At 40.1% G+C, this 25,029-nt stretch overlaps 2 protein-coding genes and 1 long non-coding RNA gene across 3 annotated transcripts in view; all 3 read left to right on the top strand.

Annotated features, from left to right (window-relative positions):
• The window catches only part of LOC139295846 (uncharacterized), a 743-nt gene extending 739 nt beyond the window's left edge, over positions 1 to 4 (top strand). The window contains exon 3 of the long non-coding RNA XR_011598431.1: positions 1 to 4. This exon is cut by the window's left edge and continues 69 nt beyond it. This is a non-coding gene — a long non-coding RNA (uncharacterized lncRNA).
• A 254-nt stretch (positions 5 to 258) lies between these two features.
• uimc1 (ubiquitin interaction motif containing 1) lies at positions 259 to 3,813 on the top strand. Its single transcript, XM_070917605.1, has 6 exons — positions 259 to 559; positions 1,851 to 1,932; positions 2,033 to 2,135; positions 2,304 to 2,352; positions 3,056 to 3,089; positions 3,630 to 3,813. Exons 1-6 carry the CDS (start codon positions 259 to 261, stop codon positions 3,811 to 3,813), a joined length of 753 nt encoding a protein of 250 aa, XP_070773706.1.
• A 2,828-nt stretch (positions 3,814 to 6,641) lies between these two features.
• LOC139294773 (hexokinase-4-like) lies at positions 6,642 to 23,122 on the top strand. Its single transcript, XM_070916690.1, has 11 exons — positions 6,642 to 6,678; positions 9,682 to 9,789; positions 14,520 to 14,682; positions 15,378 to 15,526; positions 15,710 to 15,829; positions 16,425 to 16,520; positions 17,411 to 17,510; positions 19,188 to 19,371; positions 20,181 to 20,336; positions 20,684 to 20,917; positions 22,315 to 23,122. Exons 2-11 carry the CDS (start codon positions 9,682 to 9,684, stop codon positions 22,514 to 22,516), a joined length of 1,512 nt encoding a protein of 503 aa, XP_070772791.1. The 5' UTR covers positions 6,642 to 6,678; the 3' UTR covers positions 22,517 to 23,122.
• Positions 23,123 to 25,029: the final 1,907 nt, after the last annotated feature.

The following is a 25,029-nucleotide window of genomic DNA, read 5'->3' as shown; positions in this document are numbered from 1 at the left end:
GAGCTGCAGGAGGAGGAAGAGGAGGTGGAGGTGGAGGTAGAGGAGGAGGAGGAGGAGGAGGACGGTGAGGCTGCAGGTGTAACGAATAGAACAGAAAATTTTGTATTTGTAGTTTTGTAATAAATACAATGTCACCTGCCTGGTTGAAAGTAGAGAGCTGATACTGGAAATAGATTTATTTAAACCGTGATGGTTCATGTCATCAGGAAATAATCAAAAAATTATATGTGACTGTTTTCAGTCCCAGTGGGCAGAAAGATGAAGGAAATCAACATCCCCGTTAGCAGCAGCGATGTTGGAGGCCAAGATGTGAGAAAAGAGGAGGCAGAGAAGGAAGGGGGGGGACCAGATGTGGAGGAGATAAATGATCGAGGTCTTCAAAGGTCGACATCTCCCGAACTGGAACCGGCCGCCGTCCCTCAGAGTCCTGAAGCCAACGTGGACTGTCCCATCTGTCAGGGGTCCTTCCCTGCAACGGAGATCGAGATGCACGCTGCGTACTGCGACGGAGAGGTGGCCGTGGTGGACGAGAGGAGGCCCAAGGCCGACTGCTTCCAAGGTGATAGAAACTCTATTAACACCTGCGATCCATCAGAAGACACTTTTAGTTCAAACTGTGAAGGTTCTGTTTTAACAGTGTTAGTTGAACGACAAATACAGGGTGTCCACACGTAGCAGCAGGTTCAATTTAAGACTTTTTAATGCCACCGTTTAATTAAATTTAAGGCTACTTTTGCAATAAAAATAAACATCAAATGTGAAAATATAAGCTCACTTTCTGAGTAAGTACATTGTCAGTTCAAAATTATAAATAAGTCAAAATGTCAGAACATTTGTCCAAGTACGTTTATTAGTTTGAAAACATATATTTGTCCTCAATGATATTAATCGCAATAACTGTCTTACAGCCAGAGTCTGAATGAGTAACAGGATAAAGGAGGCATCAAATTCAACTCTTGTCGTCCGCTACAGACCGTTTGTGCATGAAGATCATTTTAGAACATGCTTACAGCATTCAATGAATAAATATTTAAGACCTTCTCACAGAGTTTAAGACTTTTAAATGCTTTTTAAGGCCTTTTATTTGTAAATGTTGTCATGGAAACTGAAACATCAGTGTTTGTGTAGTGCAGATGAGAGACGGTAAAGAAATACGAGAATGACTCAATATTCAAATCCTCACAAAGATCTTTAATTGCCTGCAAGCAGTGAGTCAACACCAGTATTACACAGATAAAGACTGACCTCCAGTCAGTTCTTACAGTACTTTGAGGCAACACGCATTAACTGGATGTACTCGATGTCACTCAAATCATCATGACCTTCACTGGGTCATTTTCTTGGCTTAAGAACACAGATGTTGTCGTATCCTTCATCTCAAACATCCTCCACCTGCCTTTACTCCTTCAACTTTATACACACACACACACTCTAGCTGTTGTTATGGGAGGATACATCATTATTTTAACTGAAGGAGTAAGATGGAGGCCTCAACAGGCTGAACTCCTTCTATAATGAGCTTCCTTGAGTTCAGTTTCTCAGCATCATTATTAATTTCATCTTTGCACACTGAGGAAGACGATGATCATATCAGAAAACACAATTCAAAATAAGAATGTCCCTCACAATGTGAAGCCACCCTGCAATATGTACTTTTCAGAATAATATGTTATTGGAAGTATTGATGCATTAATGTGTAAGGTGGAGCTCATTTTAATGACTTTATATACTGCTGAGTAGCTTGTGAACCCCCCACCCCTTTTGCATGAAAAGCAAAGTCGTCTTCGTGTGAAACGTCCAGCTGTTCAGATGTTGATGGTTTAAAGTGACGCCTTCGTCTCCACCTTTAGTGTCATCGAAGCCACGTAGGAAGAGAGCCAGGAGAGCCGAGGTGACTGCTGAAGAGACCAGCGACTCCTCCAACTCTGGCAAGTAAGTAGGTACGACCTGACGTATTTAACAGGAACAGCTCGGTGTTCTCACACAGATTCACTAAGATTTTTTTATTGGGTTTCTATCTTATGTTCCACAGGAACCAAGAGAAATGTTACATCTGTCAGAAAGCTGTTCCTCTGAGAGACTACAGCAGACACACAGAGCTCTGCATCCATCGGCAGGCGTCAAAGACTGCAGCGGTAAGCCTCCATACACACCCAATAAAGCACCAGCAAGGCTGAAATATTAGATTACGTGACTAAACCCTTAACATTTATTTATTTATTTATTTATTTAACTTTTTGGACTTTTTGATCTGTTTTGTTGAGGATAACTTTTCTTTCTTTTCTATATTTCTGACCTTGCAGAAAGGAAATCTGCTGTCAGCTCTGGAGCAAACAGAGAGCAGGGGCCCAGGTGAGTCCACAGCCTGCTAGCAGCTCAGGCACGTTTGAGCTAAATGCCAACATCAGCATGCTAACATGATCATAATGACAACGCTAACATAGCTGATGTTTAGCAGGTATAATATTTACCATATTCACCATCTTAGTTTAGCTTGTTGGCATGCTAACATTCGCTAATTAGCACTAAAAACAAAGTCCAGCTGAGGCTGATGGGTAAACCAAAGCTTTGGAAAAATTGACTCATCCTCTGGGCACGAATGTTTGTACAAAATCTGCTTTCACCGCGTGGCCAGTGTAGACAAAACATTGAATATCTTTAGATTTTGGGAGACGTCACAGGCATTTTTTACTGTCTTCTGCCATTTTATAGACAAGTGATTAATAGAGTAATGGAGAAAATAATGGTAATAATCATTTGTTGTAGCCTTCGTCTGTGCCATTTTGAATTATGTCATAGCTGAGGAGAACACTCAGAGCTCACAGAACAAGATAATCAGGACAATGGACCCTTGATTTGTTCCTCACATATTTAGACAGAGTTCTGATCCTTTAGACTTTCACCTCATGAACTTCTTCCAGACTCTTTCAGGTCGCCGTCAACATCTAAAGTTGTTGTTGTTGCAGCCTCAGCAGGAGAATCAGGTTTCGGAAACTCTCATCAGTCAAACTTCCACTGACATGTTGTTGTTGTTGTTGTTGTTCTGTGTTCTCAGAGGCCGGACCGTCTAGATCTAAACTCCAGCCAGAGTAAGACGTCTTACAAACACTGTTACATATAAGACTCGTTTATCTTTGATGACATTTTGATCCAGAATCCTTCACTGTGACGATTTTAACACATCGCTGTATTAGAGGTGATAAAACCTCTGTGATGAGAGATGTGTTAGAAATGTCTCAGCTGTCACAAAGCTTTCGTGAATCAGATTACAAAAACAAAGAAACATGCACAGGAAAACTTAATGGAGTTAATTCTGGTAACGTTAGCAAACTGCAAATGTCAAAACTTCTGGTTTCACAGTAAAAGCCTGCCGCTGCCATCACATTAAAATACATTTATTGTGAAATACATGCAGGAAGTGGTGACCTATCAGCAGTAGCTTTATGATATACTGAAAATTTATAGAACAAAAGAAAACTATATTGCTTTGGGGGCCGGCGGTGTTTAATATTCCATGTCTGAAAGGGCTTCATTGTCTCAGCACTTTATTAATCAATGATGAAAGGAATCATAGCAGCAGCTGTACACATAATCACATAGTGTGTTCTGTATGTGTGCTCTTGTATTAGAGACATCATTGATCTGCGGGATGATGATGATGACGATGAAGAGGAGGAGGAGGAGGGCGATGTGTCAGCGCTCCAGATCAGTAACTCTCCCATCAGATCCTTCACTCCCATCTCAGAGGCCACCGGCTGCCTTATCGACTTCAAAAAGCAGCGAGCGAAGAAGCTGAGCCAAAGACGAAGATGAGGACGACCTCCTGAAGGGACTGGTGCTGCTGACTGACAACAACCGGAGCCTTACCTAAAGACCTGAAGAGTCGTCAGGTGGGACGTGGCGTTAGAAAAGACTTAATGTCGGATGTTCGTTCTGGGAAACGAAGACAAATTGAACACTTGAATGTTAAAAATCTCAGAGGAAACCTGATGATGACTCTTCTTGTGCCACTAAATGTTTTCTGTTTTTGCGTCTGTCCATGTTGAAGGTGTTCCAGACTACCTCTTCATCCACTGAAACGTTTCCTTTTTGTTACTGTGGCTTTGGTTTAACGTTATCTGGCTCCACTGTTAGTATACAGCACCATGTCTCAACCCTCTGAGGGGAAATCACATTCATGCAAACAACATCCCTTTAGCCTTTAGCTTGAAATATGAGAAGTTTGTAGCCATGCTAACTGTCAGTCGCTCCACCACTTTGGTCTGAAATATCTCAACAACTGTCTAATGGATTCCCGTGAAATCTTGTGCAGACGTTCATGTTCTCCACAAGATGAATCCTGCTGAGTTTGGTGATCCTCTGGTTTTTCCTCTAGTGCCACCAGCAGGTCAAAACACTTATAACAGGAAACTGCTAAAGCTAATGACTGAATACAGCCACATATGTTGAGATTAATGCTAACACAACATGCTGAATGTATAACTGTGAGCATGTGATAATTGCTAACATGAAGCATGGCAACACTAGCTCGTTAAACAACATGTTAAAATGCTCTACAAACATCATACAATTGGAAATATACCATGCTAACTGTACACATGCACAACTTTTGCTGAAAGATGGCAGCCATCGTGAATGTAGGGCTGCAACAAACAATCATTTTCATTTTTTATCTGCTGATTATTTTCTCAATTAATCAATTCATTGTTTTGTCTTAAAAATGTCAGAAAATAGTGAACATTATAATTTCCTAGAACCATAAGTGACATCCTCAAATCACTTTTTTAATCCACCAAAAGTCCAAAATCTAAAGATGTTCATTTAACATCTTATCATATATCACAAAGAAGAGCAGACAACTCTCACATCTGAGAAGCTGGGAGTTGTGATACTTCAGATGTTAACACACCTTAACATTTTAACAGTAGCCATGTTAGCATGCTAACATGCCAACATTAGTATTACCCTAACCCTGGTTTGTTGGCACTTGAATGAGAATCAAGACCACCAAAACCAGTTCTTCTCAGGCACCACGTCACCTCTTCTTACTCTGACTTGTTCTAGTGCGAAGCATTAAAAGCCTGAGATTTAAGATCATAAACTTCCCGGTGACGGCCTTTCACTGCAGCAGCATGTTTGTTTGGGAATCAATTTCAATGTGTGACGATCAAATTTGCACTTGAGCCGCTGAAAAATGTTGTCGCTGCCCTGTAAAACCATTTAGTCAGTTTGTTTTCATGCTTTCTCTTCACTGTGGACCATTTAAACTGTGTGAGCTGCTCTGTGAAAAAGATTCCCTGTTGTTGAGATACAATATACTTGTTTTTTTTCCCCCCATTTTCCCTCTCTCGTCCTTTGGCTCAGAGTGTCGGCCTTGTTTACCGTCTTGGCACTTCACATTTAAACATGCTAGTTCTTGGAAGTAAACTCACATGAAGAGACACAAGTGATGGTTTGTGCGTCAGTTTTATCTTGTTTTGTCCTTGAGGATCTTTTTACTCCAGTGTCTCAGTGATGGACAGATACATGTTTGGTCAATCTTCCATATCAGCGTGTGACGAGCTGCCGTTGTTACATTTTGCTTTCAAACGGCCGGCCTGAGGTTTGTGTTTCCTGTGAGACTTTGAAGCAACGCAGCCACGAGCAGTCTGATGTTTTGCAAGACTCTGTCACAATGTTCAGTTACACCAACGGGGCAAAGTTTAGGACACAAAACTGGCAAAGGCAAAGTAGTGTGAAGTAAAAACTGTCCACATACAGTACATATACAACCAAAAGTAATTGGATGCTCACCCATATGTAATAGATGAACATGTGATTCTGACATTAACAGACAGAGGAGGAAGTATTCAGAGCCTTTACTGCAGTAAAAGTACATAAGTATAATCAGGAAAATGTATTTAAAGTATTACAAGCAGTAAAATGCCCCCTATGACTCTTCTATTACATATTATATCATTAGTTTCTTATTATTTCACATCATTTATGTAAAAGCAGGATTTTACTGTTGTAAATGGTGAAATGTTCAGTTGCCAATTAATTTTCTGTCAATCAACTAATTGATTAATGGACTAATTTCGGCTGTACTTGTATAAACTGTTGTGGAGTTTAATTTATAACAAAACATGTTTTATAAACTCTTCATATGTTTTAATCTGTAAAGTAACTAAAGCTGTCAAATAAATGTAGTAAAAGTAAAAAGTTCAATATTTCCCTCTGAGATGTGGTGCAGTAGAAGTAGAAAGACTCAAGTAGAGTAGCTACTAACTGTTTCACTACTTCCATATGAATGAAATTTAAAGCAGCTATGATTTAGGGGGATGTATTTTGGGGGGAACTGATCCCGGATCAGAAGCTCTGCGCTCCTCGGGCGCCTTTACGCGCAGAGAGACACCTGCAGCTGCAAACTACAGGAGCTCTCCTCCAGCTTCCTCTGGACTTCATCATGACCCCATCACGGTGTCCTCTCGTCGGGGCTCGGCTGTGGTGGTTGGTGTCGTTTTGTTCCGTAAAATCAGTTGTTTCGATTTGTGCCGTCGCGCGTAAACGCGTCTCTTCCTGTCGCGTCCGCAGATGAAGTGGGTGGAAACACGCTCCTAAACGAAGTTCGCACACTTTCCTTCCTCATTAAGGAAGTTGACTCCTGTCAGTGCGAGCGGCGCAGCGCAGGACGCAAAGGTGAGCTGCTTCACTTCACTGACAACTTGCTTTTACATGTTAGATGAGCCGTTCAGAGATCAGCTGTCTGCTGTTTGATTTGGTTCATGGAGTGTTTGTGCTGTGTTGTATGGTCGTGACTTTAGCAGTAATATTGGCTATTTTGTCAGCTCATGAACCGCCTGGTGCGTCTTCAGTCGCCTTCAGAAACCTGAAATACTATAAAAGCCTCTGCTGCTGCTCCTGTAGGCGCACAGCTAAAGACAGACTCTACTTTGGATTACAAGTTAACACACTGTCAGTTACACCTGGAAGAAAAAAGAAAAGACAGCACCTGAAAATGTTTTGTGTGTCTGAAGGGGCTCAAATAAACGACATCCAGGTGGAAGAAAAGTGAGTGCTGCAGGTTTTCATTCATGTTAACTGGGGCGGCACATTCCCTCACAGATACCTGAGTGTGATGAGTGCAGCTTTAGTCACAAACTCTGAGGCAGAAATAACTTCATTGGTTGGATTCAGCTTCGGCAGGCAGAGTCAAAGAGACAGGTTATCCCTGTAATATGATCTTGAAGAGACACTCCACCCAAAAAAACTTGATCCAGACTGTTGCCATCAGCGGGAGCTTCCCCCGAGCTCACAGATGTCACAACATCTGCATTTCTTCAGGGGATTTTAAGTGTTTTAGTGAACTGAGTGAATGATTTACTAAGTAAAAGTAGAAACACCTTTTCTATGAATATAGGCTACTCCGTTACAAGTAAACGTCCTGGAGTCAAACTTTTAATTAAGTAATTAATTAAGTATTCAGTTTTGATCTGTAATCAACTAGAGGCTGATCTGATCTCAAGTTCAGGAGTTCAATGAGTCTGAAGCAGCTGTCCTCAGTAATCACGTGCGCTCTCAAAACTCCTGATGACAGTATTAAGGAACTTTTTCTAAGATCGAGATTCAGCAGATTCCAAGAAGCTTCCTTTAATGATAACAATAAAAACATAATCTCCATGGTGACGTGTTCTGGTTACAGCTCCCTCGTCTTTTCAGGCCTCACTGGTGGGTTTTTGGTGGTTGGATGTACTAACAAGTAGTTTACTTTGGTGTGTATTTGTATTTGTTAGATATGTTACTGTATCTGTGGACCAGTCTGATGAAGGACGGCAAGTGGAAGTGAAATAAGGGCTTCTTCCTGTTGCTGTGTGTCACTGGATCTTCTAATTCTGTGAAACCACATGATCTTAAAATCCAAAAAAGGACTCTGGGTGACTTGTTTACCTTTTTAAACCATGACACAACCGACCATTCAACGTGAACTTCTGATTAAGAGATATGATCCACATTTTAAACTGCATCCATCAATCTAAAAACACGAACCTGAAAGGAAGACTTAAATGTACTAATACAAAGAAATCTAGTCAGGTGGTCTCAACGGTGTGATGTCCATTGGGGACTTTTCAAAATCCAAAATCCAGATGTGAGAAGCTCTGAGATGATAGGGAAGGTTTTTATACTATATGCCGCCTGGAGCATGAACGTCTGAACCAAATTTCACGGCAAACCATCCAATAGATGTCGAGATATTTCAACTTGAACCAAAAAAAAAAAACGTAACCTGCCGGTGGTGCTAGAGGGAAAGTCAGAGGATCACCAAAGTCATTAGGATTCATCTTCATGGAAAAATGAACACGTGAACCAAATTTCATGTCGATCCATCAAATATTTCTTGAGATATTTCAGTTTGGACCAAAGTGCTAAACCAACATTGTTATCCGCCAGCGTGGCTAATAGAAATACAGATGACATGATGTGAAAGCTCTTGGTCTGTCCAGCGCTGCATGTTCAAGACACTTGATTGGCCTCAGGCTCCAAAACCAATATTGATTAAAGGTGAGTCCAAACACAGCTGGTGAAGCATAACAAATATTTGAGCATCATTTTAGACCACAACTAGTGAGTGAAAGCATCTATAAAGAGTCATCAGACTGCACTTCCTCATAATCTTGAACTCTTTATTACTGTGAATGTTCAAAGAGGAAAGTCAGTGTGGCTGGTGAGTTGATCAGGATCAAACATGAGATGTAGGAGCATGTTATTATGGTGGGGGTTTTTTAAATTGTATTTATTGTTTGTGTTTGATTTCTTTTATTTGTGAATTGTGTGTCTTTCTTTTTATAAGTAGCCTACGTGTTCCCAAAAGATGCAAATGTTTTCAATCTTGGGGCCATAAAACTTTCAGACATAAATTTGGGAATTATCTTAATGGTTTGTGTCTTTTTGGGGACAAAAGAACTGTTCACATTCACGTCTGTGAAGTAACAGAAACTTATTTTGTGTTATTATCTTAAAATGTAATTATCTGTAAAGTTATATCAAGGTCAGTGATTGAGCCTAGCTGAGCTCCAAAATTCAAATTAGCCATACTAGCTAGCTTACAGCTATCTAATATAGTTAGCTTCTACCTTCTGAATACTTCTGTCGTGACTTATTTATTTATTTATCTGTTAATTTATCAGTTGCTAACATTTACCAGCAAAGTTACACCTCCCATGAGGTTTTTATAGCATATCTGTGCTTAACACCGCTGGCTATCTGTTGAATGCTAACAAGATATGTATATTTTTAAAAAACAACTTTTGCAGGCAGTTAAGCACAAAGTGGACACCAGATTATTTTAGAAGATTAACAAGACACCCCAATTTCATAGTCCAGTTTTTAAAGTGAGTCTGTTTATAATGCGCTCAACATTAGCAGCTCACCACACATTTGGTTCAGACGTTCATGGTCCCAGAAGATGAATCCTACTGACCGATCCATCAGCCTCTAATGTACTTTGTGCTTAGTGCTACTTAGCGAATGTTAGCATGCTGACATTAGCATTTAGCTCACTGATGTGCCTAAGTAATCTGACATAGCTGCTAGCATGACTGTAGATGCAGAAGATCTGAAACTAGCTGCGTGGTTTCACGCTCTCGAGATCACACACTTTGTTCTGTACTGTGGGTGAACTGACCTTTAACCTCCTCTGTACAGATGAGCAGCACAGAAGCAAACGGCGCACAGATTTCAAAGAAGGCCAGAATGAGCGGAGACGCCTCGACGCTGCACCTGGACGGCATCCCTCCAGACACGCTCAGTAAGGTGCGTGTCAGAGCAGGCAGTATATTTGTTGTTGTTGTTGGTTTAAATTCATCAGTGCAGACGAGCCGCAGCATGTACTGTACTTACTGTAATTATCAATTTGAAATACTCGTTCTTTACCTGAGTATTTCTAGTTTTTGCTACTTTATACTTCGTCTCCACAACAATTCAGAGGCAAATATTGTACTTTTCACTCCACCACATTTATCTGAGATATATAGTTATAGATATATATTTTGTTGTTATATTTTTTACATACAAATAATATGCTCAGTTTATATGATATGATGCATTATAGATTAATTATATATTAACTGTTATAGATTAACCTACCCAACAGCATAAAAAAAACTAAATTAGCTTTGTTTTGATCAGCTATAACATAAAATGCTGCATGTGTAATAATAATCTAATAATATAATGTAGCAGAGTAATTTTAACCTTTCTAGATTCAGATTAATAGTACAAAATATAATCAACAAATAAATGATATTCTTATATCAATAAGACTTTATTGATCCCCAGGGGGAAATTCACAAGCTACCCAGCAGTATGTAAAATATAGAATATATATATAAAATATATATAAACAGATTAAAGCTCCTCATTTATCAGCTGCAACAGTAATTGATGAACACATGAATGCATCAATAATCATAATCCAATAAGGTAATATGAGTACTTTTACTGTTGGTGCTGTAAATATATTTTGATGCTATGCAGGACTTGTAGTATTTCTACATTGTAATACTGCTACTTTTAAGTAAAAGATCTGAGTACTTCTTCCACCTCTGGTTTATTGTTACTGTGTACATTTACACAGTGAGTTACTGTATGTATGCAGGCTGGTTCAAGCCAATACAACGTCTTTAACAATCCAAACCATCCGAGTCATGATGGAGGAATGAAGTCCACAAGCAGGAGCGAGCGTGTCGAGACAAGAGCGAGGAGGAGAAATCAAGACCTGAACAAACACACCTCTGGAAAATTACTGCAACTCATGAGAGAGAAGAAGAAGAGACAAAGAGAGGAGGGAGGATTGTTTTCATCCACACTTCATGCCAGAGTCTGTGGAAACCAGACCTGATCCTGATCCTGATCCTGGTGCTGGAACCAGGATTAACTCAAAGACGATTGAGAAATAATCACACATACAAACTGTTTAGTAGCACATTTGTGCAATAATAATAATAATAATAATAATAAAACTTTATTTATATAGCTAGCTGAAACTGATCATTTCAGTTGATTCAATTAGAATTTAATGAATTAGAAGCCTGCTTTTGTTTACTTCCCATAAACCCATAGTTTCACAAATGGATGGTAAATGAACCATAAACTGCGCGTGAATAGAAAGCTTGACACGCGTAGCAACAGTAACTAATGGGAGTTTAGCCAAGGGTTAATTAGCAATACGCTGATCAGATTAGCTGAGATCTGAGATGTTTTTGTTTACGAGCCTGAACTGGTCCCATCACCCTCACCCAGCATTTATATTACCCTCATACGATCCGCTCAGTCAAGGAGTCATATTAGCGGCAGCAGGAGTGTTGAAACTTGTCTCAGACGCTTGTGACCAACCAGGCTGGTCCTGTTTGTGATCCAGTCTAAGCCTCCATGTGGAAACCTAGATCCACAGAATCACGGGTGTTCCTGAACGCTGAACAGACGCGCACACAAACACACAAACACGTGAATCATCCTGCCTCGACACATTTCACAAATTCTCCCACGCAGTTTTTAAGGGTGTGTTTTCTGCAGGTGTGTCTGGAGCCGCCGACGGTGGATTCAGGAGGGTTTAGTTTGGTGAAGACACATATTTAAGAAACTAATGTGAACAACAAAGAAAAGCAAGACGTCAGCATGATAACAGAATCTAAGAACCTGTGTTCCTCCAAACTGGACTAAAGACTAAAGAAGAAGAGTTTTAACTCGCCTGACACAAAATGTTCTACATAAAACATTTTGATCGTGTTTTTAGCAGCTAATGCGCTAAACAAAGACAGTGAACATGGTAAACATTATACCTGCTTCACATCAGCATGCTAGCATTGTCATTGGGCGCATGTTAGCATGTTAGCTCAAACCACCGCTCTGCCACAGTGCAGCCTCACAGAGCTGCGAGCATGCGGTTCCCAAATTGAACAATATGAGCCTGTTCACAAGCAGAGAAGACGTCAGCTGTTTATGTTGCCGGGCAGATTTAGAGATAAATATTGAACTTAAACTAAACAATGAGTAAAAATGAACTGTGCTAGCTAAAGCTAGATAAATATGAGCTCATTTGGCTCCATCGCAGCATTTGACAGATATTCCAGGTTGGACATGAAGAACAAAAAGCCAATTATCTTTGGTTGGGTTAAAAGGTTAAAGTGACACATCCAAAACCTGTTGCTTTTCCAGCTGCGTGGTCAGCAGTTTACAGTAAACATGGTCCTCTTGTAATGAGTTCAGTTAAAAAAAAAATGCCCCCAGGCCTCTGAAAGCTGCTCTGAGCAGTTATTACCCAGAATCCCCTTCTCTGTAGCTTTAAACAAAGATGTTTCCATAAATGTTGACTCTCTAAAACTCCTTTAGCTAACGGAGCTGCTCGTGTGCTCAAGTTTGACTTCATTATCCGAAAAGGAAGTTCACATTGTTGAAAGAGCCAAGACAGACGATACAAGTGCACAGAACCAGTACAGGAAGCTGCACATCATTCAGGGCGAGGTGTCCATCATGTCCCCCCCTCCCTTACGTCTGCTGAATGTTAGTCCACCCAAACACCTTAAGGAAGTCTCCGGTTTTTAAAGGTTTGCCTTGTGGGCTCATTTAAAGCTGTTAACAGAGAGGTGGCAACATGACAGCAGCTGTAGGAAGTGATTGCTTAAAGCTTTTTGTTCTGATGTTGCGTTAATAGTCTGCTCCTGAGAGTGTGGTCATTTAGGATGCAGAACGCTTTATTTCAAACTACTGTTTCATAATGTTTTGCCACTGATGTCTGTTAATTTTCAGTCATTTCCTCATCACACATTAAGTTAAAACACTGTCTGAACCTCAGCTTCACGAACATAAATTTAAACAAGAATTCCAAACGTTTTGATCACAGAAAGTGTTTTGTACTGTGGACGCGATCACTCGTAGACGTCGCGTAGAAGCAGTTTGGTACGTGACAGCTGTCCAGTGCAGCTTTTAAAAGCTGAAAAGCTTTGCAGTGGTTTTTTTCCAGCCTTTAAGGAAGCGGAAAACAGGAAGAGAAATGTGAATTGTTGCTGCCATCTCCAGAGGGTCATAACATGTTGTACCAGCCAGGCCTCTTCCTGCAGAATATGCCTCTGAAACAGAAACACTAGACGTCGAAGACACACACGTCTTTTTATTATTGTTATTATTATTTATAATGGGCATCGACTGAATTGAAATGTAATGTAAATATATATTAATAAACTGTGTGGTTACAGGGATTAACATATCCAAATATAAAATGAGGGACACATCATGTATATATATATATATATAGTCTGTCAACCAGGCAAAGTCAGAGGGTTGAATGAGGAATGACCTCTAATGTGCGGCAGGAGGATGTGGTCTGTGACAGACATGGAGACATCCAGCAGGACAAAGACAAAAGCCTCCTCAAGGGGGAGCCGGAGAGTAGAATGGGAGACAAAGATGCTGCAGGAGGTGAATTTGAGTCAAAAATGAGCTGAAAAAAAACTGAACACACAGATATGAAACACATATTGAATCATTCAGTGCGACTTACACGTCACAGGTATCATTATCTCTGATGTCCGTGACGTGTTGAGCATGTGACACATAAAAACTCAGCTCAGGAGCTCTTTTAGTAAAACTGACTCTTAAAAGATGTTGAGAGGAGACTCTTAGTCAGGAGCTTTCAGGAGGGCTATTCAGGTTTGTTGTGTTAGAGGCCGCAGATTCCTTGAATATCACTTATTTGTTCAGGTTGATTGACCTGCAGTTCTGCATAGCTTCATAATTATGATAATAATAGTGTCAGTACTTTTTAAATCAGTCAGTCAGCAGTTGCTGTCTGCTGCAGTTCAATGCTGCAGATTTTGAGGAAACGCTGCCATCTTGTGGACAAATGATGTGATGGTTTTTTTGTCTTATTTTGAATTGTCTGATTATTATCTTTATATTATTTGCCTCATTGCCTCCTGAAATGTTTTAATCCTAGTTCATGTAAAGAACTCTGTAACTTTGTTTTTAAACAAAGTTTATTATTTATGACCATTTATGACAATTCACTTTCTCTCATGGATCAAGTCATGCGTTATTTGGACAATCTGCAACAATATTAATATTTATCTGCCGACTGTATGTTTATCAGTGTGTATTTAAATGTGCTGCATAGTATAAACTGTATGTACAGTTTGTTATTTAAAGAAAAGAATTGAGAAAACATAAAAAATGTGTAGAAAAAGCAAATAAACAAACTTGAACATTTTAGAAATAATAAGGCTGCTTCAAACCGAAACTCTTTCTCTGCTTTTATTCTTTTAAGTTCAGTTAGTTTTATTTAAATTATTATTAATATTTATTGAAATGTCAATAAATAAATGTGCTGCTGAAGCAAACAGGAAAGAAATCTGGTGGATAAAAGACAAAAAGAGGGAAAATATTAAAGGTGCTTATAACATAAACTGGTTACTGGTGCACATCCATTCTGTCAAACGCAATCATGTCAGTTGATTTAATACATTACACATATATTTCTCTGTGTGCAGGTGCAGGAGTACCTGGAGGGTTTCCGTCTGTCTCTGGAGAAGCTGCAGGTTGTTTCTGCTCGGCTGAGGAAGGACCTGGTTCGAGGTTTGGAGAAACACACTCATCACAAGGCGCCCGTCAAGATGCTGCCCACCTTCGTCAGGGCCACACCGGACGGGACGGGTAACTTATATTTTTATTTTCAGAACACTTCAGCATTTACAAACGTGAGTTTCTCTGACTTGAAGTCTTTTTGATCAGCACATTGGGAACTTTCTGTGTGTCTTTAATATAAATCAAGTAAAGTCATGTTTGTTTTTTTACAAGAGGGTCAAACTGCCGAGCTCATGGGAAGAGAGCTGCATCACTTTCTTTTCTGCCATAAAAGTATAAAATCAAACACGCTTCTACTTTTACTTAAAGTTAATTTAACTCCTTTTCTCTCCGTATGAGCGGCACTGTCTTGGTATTACTGGGCAGATATAAACTTTATATTAACCTTTCATAAAACATGTTTGAAACTAACGATAGCATTTTAACGGTGGGGGGAAAAAATACTTATTTTGCCCTGGGTTCCCCCTCTCAGGCTACATTGTTGGGGCTGTATGCCACCTTAAAGGAATACCTGCAGACACCACTCGTAATCCATTTACAGAAATATTCTCCTAAAAAGACGAATTGAACGTCAAAGATAACAACAGTAAAGGCAACAATTGAAAGGTTTTACACAGTGTTTCTATCTTTTTAACCACCACAATAACCAGTTTCATCATGATATTGTTTGACATTCATTTAAATGTGTATAAATGCATTAATGCAAAACAAAGCGACACACTTACCTCTGCCGCCCTCGATCAACCTGTCCGTTGTTCCGGCAGAGAAAGGCGACTTCCTGGCGTTGGATCTCGGTGGAACAAACTTCCGGGTTCTTCACGTCCGTGTGGTGGAGGAGCAGCAGAAAGTGCTGAAGATGGACAGTCAGATCTGCGCCATCCCGCAGGAAATGATGCTGGGAACTGGAGAGCAGGTGACACTGAAGCAGCATTAACAAACAAAAAAAAGTATTTAAGAAGCAAACAGCAGTCGAAGAAAAGGACAGAAAAAAATCCTGCATTGCTCACATCATCAGGACATTTCTGTTTTTATATATATATATATATATATATATATTGTTGCGATGTTAAACATCTGTCCGTCTCTCTCTGTCCAGCTGTTCGACCACATCGCGGCCTGCCTCAGCGACTTCCTCATCTCTCAGGATCTGAAGGGACAAACTCTTCCTCTGGGTTTCACCTTCTCCTTCCCCTGCGAACAGAAAGAAATTGACAAGGTGTCACACACACACACACACACACACACACAGACACACACACACACACCCCGTCACGATTAAAACACTTCACTCCAGATCTTTGTTTCAGGATTCGGTTCACTTCAAGAACCACTCGTATCTGAAGTGGCTTGATTTAAGAGAATTTGTTTATGCTGATCTTAAACTAAACTAAAGTTAAATTTCTTTCAGACACAGTGCAGCTCCGTATTATTAATATTTTCAGATTCTTTCAGGTCCTCTAATGCGACTATTAACACTGATAAATATGTTATCCTTTTGTCTAATGATGTCTGACGGCAGGACCTGAAGCTCTGCAGTGTGAAATTCTTCTTTTTAAACTTTTTATGAATGAAACATTAGTGAAACTCCACAAACAGAGCACAACAGGAGGCCTTATAATGCAGTTTTATGGTCGCTGTTTTCTGCTAAAGGTGAAATCTCACCCCCTCATGAACAGTTTGTTTTCATCAGACTAAAACTAGATTCACGACAAGTTTGAAACACGATAACACAGATTTAGAGTGAGAGTACGAACATGTTCCTGCAAGAGGCTCATTGTTCTGTGAACTTATTCTTATTTGTTTTTCCACAGAGCATCCTGATCCGCTGGACCAAAGGCTTCAACTGCTCCGGAGTGGAGGGAAAAGACGTGGTGAAGTTACTGAAAGAGGCCATTCACAGGAGAGGGGTCAGTCTGAAACACTGAGGCTCACGTGGTGATTTGCAAACAGATGTTCAGCAATATGAGGGACACAAGACTGAAATGACATGTTGAGTCGATTGATCAGAAAATTAATCTGCATTTTTCAAGCAAAACACCATCTGGTTACAGATGCTTTTCTCTGTTTTACATCGTTGTAAACTGAATATCTTTTGACCAAATGAAACAATATGTCAACAGGTATTTTTCTCTATATTCTGACATTTTATTGACCAAAAGCTTCTTCGATTAATCAGGAAAATAGTTTGATTAGTTGATAATGAAAATAATCATCAGTGTCAGCTCTGGTCATGTTTTTTATGAGTTCAGTTGAAAACACAAAGAACAAATTAAAGTTTGTTTGAACCAATGAGAAGTCAACAAACCCAAACAGCAAATTAGCATGCAGCCCAGAATGCACCTCTAAATACCCCCCTCCAGGGTACAGGTGTGGGTCATACACAAAGTCAGTCCTTAACTCAAAATGTCGTACGTAATGTAGTTTAGGCTCAGCATTAGTGTAGTTTTACCACAAAGTACTTCTTGTCACACAGTTGAACCTCTGGAGGTTTGAGGACGGCTGGTAATCTAATAAATAATGGTTTATAAAAACATATATGTATATATACATATATATATACATATATATATATATAACATCTGAAGAAAGAAGAAGAATTGACCTTCTCTTCATGAAGCTGCAGGTTTTTGTCAGGCTGCAGCTCCGACTCTCATTAGAAGCAGTGTGACTCTGCAGTTTCTCTCTGAGAGACTGTGTGTGTGTGTAGGCAGGATATTTGGTGTACAGATTATAAATAGGAAGGACATAAACACACCTGTCTGCCTCTCTCTCTCTCTCTCTCTCTCTCTCTCTGCAGGACTTTGATATAGGCCCCGTTGCCATGGTGAACGACACGGTGGGCACGATGATGAGCTGCGGCTACAGGGACCAGAGCTGTGAGATCGGCATGATCATCGGTAACCATACGTGTCAATAAATAAACAGCTGCAGGATGATAAACCTGACATGAATCTGGCCCTTTAGGCTTTCACTAGAAGAATATCTGGGATTTATTTACATAAATACACAGCGGAGGAAGAAGTACTCAGAGTAATACCACAGTGTAGAAATACTCTGTTGCCAACGTTCAGAATCTTTCTTAAGAAAAAGTACAAAAGTAAAAGTACTTATTATGCAGAATAATGCAAAATAGATTATACTATTGATTATAATTATTGATGCATTCATGTGTTCATCATTTTAATGAATTTATATTTAGCTGGGTAGATTAATTTATTATAATACGTCATCATTTATTAGTTGATTTATATTTTGTATTAATAATCTAAATGAAAGGAACATTTTCGATGCAGGACTTTTACTTGTAACAGAGTATTTTAGTACTTTTACTGCAGTAAAGGATCTGAATACTTCCTCCAGCTGCTGTTCTGAAGACCCACCTTAAAGCCTTCAGCTGCAGTGTTTGGTATTGTTGGAAACCAACATTACCCAGGAGGCAGCTCTTCACTCTGACAGCTAATCATGGGAAACAGTGTCCTGTCAGGTGTTACATGTTAACTGATGTGTTTTACCTGGTGAGCATCGTCACATTAGACATAATGAGGGTCGCAGTGAAGTCTCCTTCCTGTGCTATAATTAGTTTGGTCGGAGAGCTCGTTGTCTCCGTCTGGACATGATTATAAAATAAAGGAGGAGGAGAACGAGCAGGAAGCGTTGATTGTTGTGTAACTATGTATGAGCAGCAAACTGAGCTGCGCTGTGTTTTACACGTAGAAACAAATAATCCAGATTAAATGTTGAGGATCTGGATCTTTTCTTCTTTTCTTCGAAGCTGCTTTAAAATGAATCTGGAAATGGCTCCTTTCTTACATCTACAATGAAAGAGAGTTGATATCATTTTAGAAGAAAGATGCAGGTTATTGTAAAATCACTATGATCTGTTGGTGTAATTATCACAATTTAATTTTCAGAATCATATGTACTTACTGTTTACATGATAAAAACAGAACAAAATACAGGTTTGTACACTAAAAGAAACCAAACCAAATGTAGTTTTAAATACTGAGCAAAAAGAAAGAAATTCAACTAAATCTGATGGAGCCAGAACATCTGGCATTTAATTGGACATTAAATGATTAACTGCAGAATTCACTTTGATTAAAATGTAATTGTTAATACAATTAAAGCACTTTTGAGGAGTTTTTAGTCAAGTTTTCATAGCGAGTTTATGCCTGAAAAGTCTGAAACATGAAATAAGACTTATGTCTTAAAAGATGGAAAATGCGTCGTCACAACACTGAAGTGCATGTTGCTGATGAAACGTAGATACCTTAAGGTTTTGAATGCAGGACTTTTACGTGTAGTGGAGTGTTTTCACAGTGTGGTATTAGTACTTTTACTTAAGTAAAGGATCTGAATACTTCTTCCACCACTGGCCGTCATTGAGCCATGACACCCAGTCTTTTTGTGGTGAGGACAGGTTTAATTTTGATGATCAAACTAAATACAGATTTAGTTTGATATGAAAACTGAAAATAATGAGACCAAGGTGAATGACAGTGTTATCCAAAACATCAGGAGTCAGATATTTCATTACTAGATGGTTCTGCTGTGGTGCTGTTCCTCCTCTGTAGGGACGGGAACCAACGCCTGCTACATGGAGGAGATGAAGAACGTGAAGCGTGCGGAGGGCGAGGACGGACGCATGTGCATCAACACGGAGTGGGGCGGCTTCGGAGACGACGGCTCCCTGAAAGACATCCAGACGGAGTTTGACGTGGTGGTGGACAAGACGTCCATCAACCCCGGCGTCCACACGTACGTAAAAGGATCAAACAACAATTTTAATAATAAATAAATCATCTATCAAGAAGATTCTTCCAACTTCTCAATGTGAGGATTTGCTGCTTTCTGACCTCTGATTGGTTGCTTTCAGACATGTCAGATTGCAGTGGTTGCTCATGGCTGCATACTGATACAGCAGTCAGTGACTAATGCTTATCAACTCCAGTTTTTTCTCGGAAAGACACAAAACTTCTTTTTTTAAACAGGACTTACTGAGACACAGAGGGGCTTTGAACTAAATGCTAACACCAGCATGCTAACATGCTCACAATGACAAAGCTAACATGCTGATCGCAGGTATAAAGTTTACAATGTTCTCCATCTTAGTTTAGTATGTTAGCATGCTAACATTCGCTAAAAGTACCGCTGAGGCTGATGGGAATGTGGGAACAAATTGAAATGTCGACCTGATGATGGAAAGTCGGAGATCACCAAGTTATCACAGTTCATCCTGAAGGGAACATGAAGGTCTGAACCACATTTCATCTCAATCCATCAAGTAGATGTTGAGTTATTTCAATCTGGACCAAAGTGGTCGACGCGCTACTAGCGTGGCTAAACACTGATTTATACAATATGTCACCCAGTCTTTATGTTTGGACACGTCCACAGTTGGGGTCAGAAAATGCTTCCAGTCACAGAAAATCCCTCTGAAACAGAAAACTGTTCTAAAGTGTTTCTCTTTTTTTCATTAGATTTGTTTTTACGTTGTTCTCATCCATTTATAGAAGATAAATATTTGATAGATATTTTGTCTCTTTCTGTCCTGTTTCCTCCTGCAGCTTTGAGAAGATGATCAGCGGCATGTATCTGGGAGAAATCGTCCGGCTGCTGCTGGTGAGGCTGACTGAGGACAAGCTGCTGTTTAATGGCCGGAGCTCAGAGGAGCTGAGGACTCCGGGCAGATTTGAGACCAAATTCATCTCTGAGATTGAGGAGTGAGTGCTTCTTGAATCAGTCTTCCACCGAGCGATGAAAAGTGATCCAATACAGCACTTTCTTTCCAGGGAAATGCTGTTGTTCTTATATTGGTTCTAATAACATTTTTAAGCGCTAATTCTTGAAATCTCGCACATTTTCAAATGGTGGAAGAGGCCTTTCTTTAACTCACTGGAAGAGAGAACCAGGCCTTTATTTGTTTATTTGTTTGTGGTGTTAATCTGTTGTTGTTGCAATAGATTAGTCTCTCTTAAACTTCTTTACTTTGCATCATGTTTATTTATTCATAACTCCTGTGTTTCCTGTCCTCCATGTTGTCTTCTCTTCCTGTCTGTCTCTGGTTCAGGCAGGACGGCGGTCTGGAGAAAGCCCACGATATTCTGACCCGGTTGGGTTTGAAGTGTGACCCGGTGGACACTCACGTGGTGCTTCTGGTCTGCGACACCGTCTCCTCGCGCTCTGCCCGTCTCTGCGCTGCTGCCCTGGCAACCCTCACCAACCGTATCCGTGTCAACCGGGGGCTGGACCATCTGAAGACCACCGTGGGGGTGGACGGGACGGTCTACAGAAAACACCCCAAGTAAGAAGGAATATGAGGTTAATATGTATAAAAGTGAGTTTTAAAAGGTGATTTTATTTTTCAGTTTATAAACCTACCGTATAATAAACAGTTTATAACACATTAAAATGTATTGTAATGTATTATAAGAACATTTCACAAGTGTTTATTAGTGTACAGTATCTTCAATTCAAAACTTCTGCTATGAAAACATATTTTATGTAATTACTACTGTGTTATATTGTCATTCATCATTTGTTTCTATACCAGCATCCAGTTGTGGATGCTTCAGAGGAGTTAAAGTTTTCATCAATGAACACTTAAAAAGACATTACAACTGCTTACAACTACATTATACTGTGTTATAAACCATTAATTTAATGTTTATACACTTTAAAGTAAAGTGTGACCAGTTTAGTTACCAGTTGAAGATGTGAGCTTTGAATAACGACAAACCATCAAACCAAGATATGTAAATTCGGTTTTCGCTCTGCGTCTGACCAAGATATGATATGATGACATGACCCAGTGTAAGTTTCACATCATTCATTCAAAAGTTTAAAAGTAGATTTCATTAAAGAAGTGGATGGATGTCGTTCTTCAGTAGCTGCTCTTATTTTGACTGTTGGTGCGTTCAATGACGATCCATCTTCTGAAATTAGACACCAACATTGTTTTAATCTTAAAATAGAAACAATTATCTGGTATTAACTGGTCGTCAAACTCTTCTGTAACTGAAGAATGGAGAAGTGTAAAGTTTCGAGCGTCAGTTAACCAGCATGAAGCCGACTGACAGAGAAACTCTAAAAGACATTTTTATTTTTATGCCGACATGCAGATCAACCAGGAGGAAGTCCTCAGTTGTTTTTTCCTCTTTTTTTTTCTCAATTCTGGGGAGATGTGAAGTCATATTTGTGTGTGTGTGTGTGTGTGTGTGTGTGTGTGTGTGTGTGTGTGTGTGTGTGTGATCAGTCAGGAGGCGGCGCTGGGTGTTGACACATTAACACACTTCCTGTCTTTGTGAGAAAAACAGCATGTTGAGAAAATACCATGAATCACTGTTTAAAAGTCGCGTCGCTTCTCTTTCCTTTCATGTGTTTAACGACGGTCGACACATTCCTGCAGCGGATGTTGTGTTTAAATTTTATCTGCACTGTATATTTTGTACATTATACTGCTGCCCATGTTCATACTGAATGTATTCATATTCATTTATATATTCCCACTGTAGGTACATGACTCTGCACTTTACTGCACTGCTGGTTAGATGCTAAACATTTAGTCATGATAATGAGATTCTGTCTGCAATATATTTATTTTTATATTTATACTTTCTCTTCTTCTCCATCATCTCTTTCTCCTCCTCATCCATGCCTCACTCTTTCTCTCTTTCTCTCTCTTACCCCCCCACCCCTTAGTTTCAGCGAGGAGCTCCAGGCAACAGTGCGCCTCCTCGCTCCCAAGTGCAACATCACCTTCCTGGTCTCGGAGGATGGCAGCGGGAAGGGCGCTGCCATGGTAACCGCTGTGGCGCAGCGGCTGGCTCTCCAGTCCCGACTGTTAGAGGACAGCGACGGTGAGGGCGACGATGAAGAGGAGGAGGAAGATGAATACGAGTAGAGAGGATGATGCACGGCCCCTTTTTTTGTTTTTAAAGATTTTATGTGAATAGGTTTTGCTTCACAGCAATGAATCAGTTACAAACTCTGTAATGTTTTTGCATTTGGAAACATTAAAGGCTGCCTGTGGAGTTTTTGACCTCTAGTTTAACGACATGGAGCAGTTGTTCTTGTATCTCGTGCACAGGACACACATGCACATGGGTGATTTGGTACACAGCCAATGGTGTCACACTATTCCACTGACCTGCAGGTGGCGGTAACAAGCAGCAATGTGTGTCAATATGGATGTAAATAATGCAGGTTTAAAAATCAGCTTTGCAAATGTTTCATGAGGAAGTAAATACACTCAACATGTTTGTTGTACCTCAAAGATTCACACGATGCATTTAAGTGAGTCACACTGAACGTAAACAAAACTTTTGTTTACAAAAACCTCCACAGGGTGCCTTTAAGCTGCTGAAACAGACCGGCCACAATGGAAATACAGAGTCGCCTATCAACGTGAAAGTAGAAATTATTAATTCTCCTGAAAAACTAAGAGAGAAATTGTCGAATAATTAATTTTGAGGTCATTAGATTTTTATTAAAAGACATTTTAACATCACATCTGTATCATTTATCATTTATTCATTATCCATATCGCCCATTAATCATTGTGGGTGAACAAATGTGACAGATGCAGGTTTTACACATGTAATTATCTCTTATTCAGTTTTAAAACATCTTCTAGATCTGAAACTGTGTCAACTGTTAACTCGACTAAATGTTTGTTTCCTCCGATCCTCGCACAGAGAATGTGCTTTGGATAAATGATGATGTGGTTGAGTTTTAAAAGATGTTCACTGAAGCAGAATAATAAGTTTACATACTGAAAGCGGAGAATCTCAGTAAAGACAGCAGATATACTCGTATATATTAAAGCTTTTTGACAAACCAAAGATCACATTGTTAAGCAACATTTTGGCAGATCCTTGGAGGATCAAAACATAACATCTTTTCTTTTTTAAATTAATTGATTAATTATTTTGAACTTTTAGAACAAAGTACAAAAGCACAAAGAAGAGACAACAACACACAGGCCCCTACGGAGCCCCTGAAGGGTCATGGTGTGGGTTATTTTCCTGAAATACTTTTGCAATACCTCGCTTTAAGTTCTGAGTTCTGACTGATTCAGAGGACTAGTTAGTGTGTTGGTCCAGTCCAGTTAATAGACACTGCCAGTCTAGAGAAACACTCTGCAGACACCACAGAAACAGAATATGTTGTTTTCATTTATTTTGGGGGATTTTTGTTTGTTGTAATCTAAACTGACCATTTTAACAGCTGTTTTCATCATTGGTTGCTTGTTTTACTGAAATTATTTATTTGTTCTGACCAAGCGAACAAACAAAAGTTGTAATTAATAAAAAAAGCATTTTATGTGAAATAAATAAATAAATGAACAACAGTGTTGGTGAGTGTGACTGGCTGCACGTTACAGACCCCGGGGGGTCTCCTTTTGTAATGCATCACTGTATGAAAGATGTGCTGTAGAGAGACACAACCCCACCACATGTGCAGGTTTCTGTTCAATGAGCTTTTTGTTCTCAGTCTCAGAGCCGCTCTTTCAACACTTCCTGAGGTTTCGTCTTCGATGTTTTAAGATAAAAGAGGATCTGCTTCTGTAGAGATCAGTAAAATATCATTATCTCATTGCTTCAAAAGCAATGTTTTGTTGGTTCATTTGTTTGTCTCCCATGACTCTTTGCTAGATAAACCCCTCAGGAACAAGTTTCAGCTTTCAGAAACCAGTGGTGGAATGTAACTAAGTACATTTACTCAAGTACTGTACTGTAGTACAAATTTGAGGTTGAGATCTCCTCTCTTCATCAAACAGCTTCTCAGCTCGGTGAACCATCTGCTGCTGCAGCTCTCACTGACAAGCAGAGGATGAAGTGGAGCTGCAGCCTACAGCCTGTTGTGTTCCTGCAGCCTGTTGTGTTCCTGCAGCCTGTTGTGTTCCTGCAGCCGGTCTGCTGCAGCCTGTTGTGTTCCTGTTGTGGTCCTGCAGCCTGTTGTGTTCCTGCAGCCTGTTGTGGTCCTGTTGTGGTCCTGCAGCTTGTTGTGTTCCTGCAGCCTGTTGTGGTCCTGTTGTGGTCCTGCAGCTTGTTGTGTTCCTGCAGCCTGTTGTGGTCCTGTTGTGGTCCTGCAGCTTGTTGTGTTCCTGCAGCCTGTTGTGGTCCTGCAGCCGGTCTGCTGCAGCCTGTTGTGTTCCTGCAGCCTGTTGTGCTCCTGCAGCCGGTCTTCTGCAGCCTGTTGTGTTCCTGCAGCCTGTTGTGGTCCTGCAGCCAGTCTGCTGCAGCCTGTTGTGGTCCTGTTGTGGTCCTGCAGCTTGTTGTGTTCCTGCAGCCTGTTGTGGTCCTGTTGTGGTCCTGCAGCTTGTTGTGTTCCTGCAGCCTGTTGTGTTCCTGCAGCCTGTTGTGGTCCTGCAGCCGGTCTGCTGCAGCCTGTTGTGTTCCTGCAGCCTGTTGT

Source organism: Enoplosus armatus, chromosome 13, assembly GCF_043641665.1.
Source record: "Enoplosus armatus isolate fEnoArm2 chromosome 13, fEnoArm2.hap1, whole genome shotgun sequence".
In the NCBI taxonomy this organism is placed as follows: domain Eukaryota; kingdom Metazoa; phylum Chordata; class Actinopteri; order Centrarchiformes; family Enoplosidae; genus Enoplosus; species Enoplosus armatus.
This window is presented reverse-complemented; position numbering and strand designations above follow the sequence as displayed.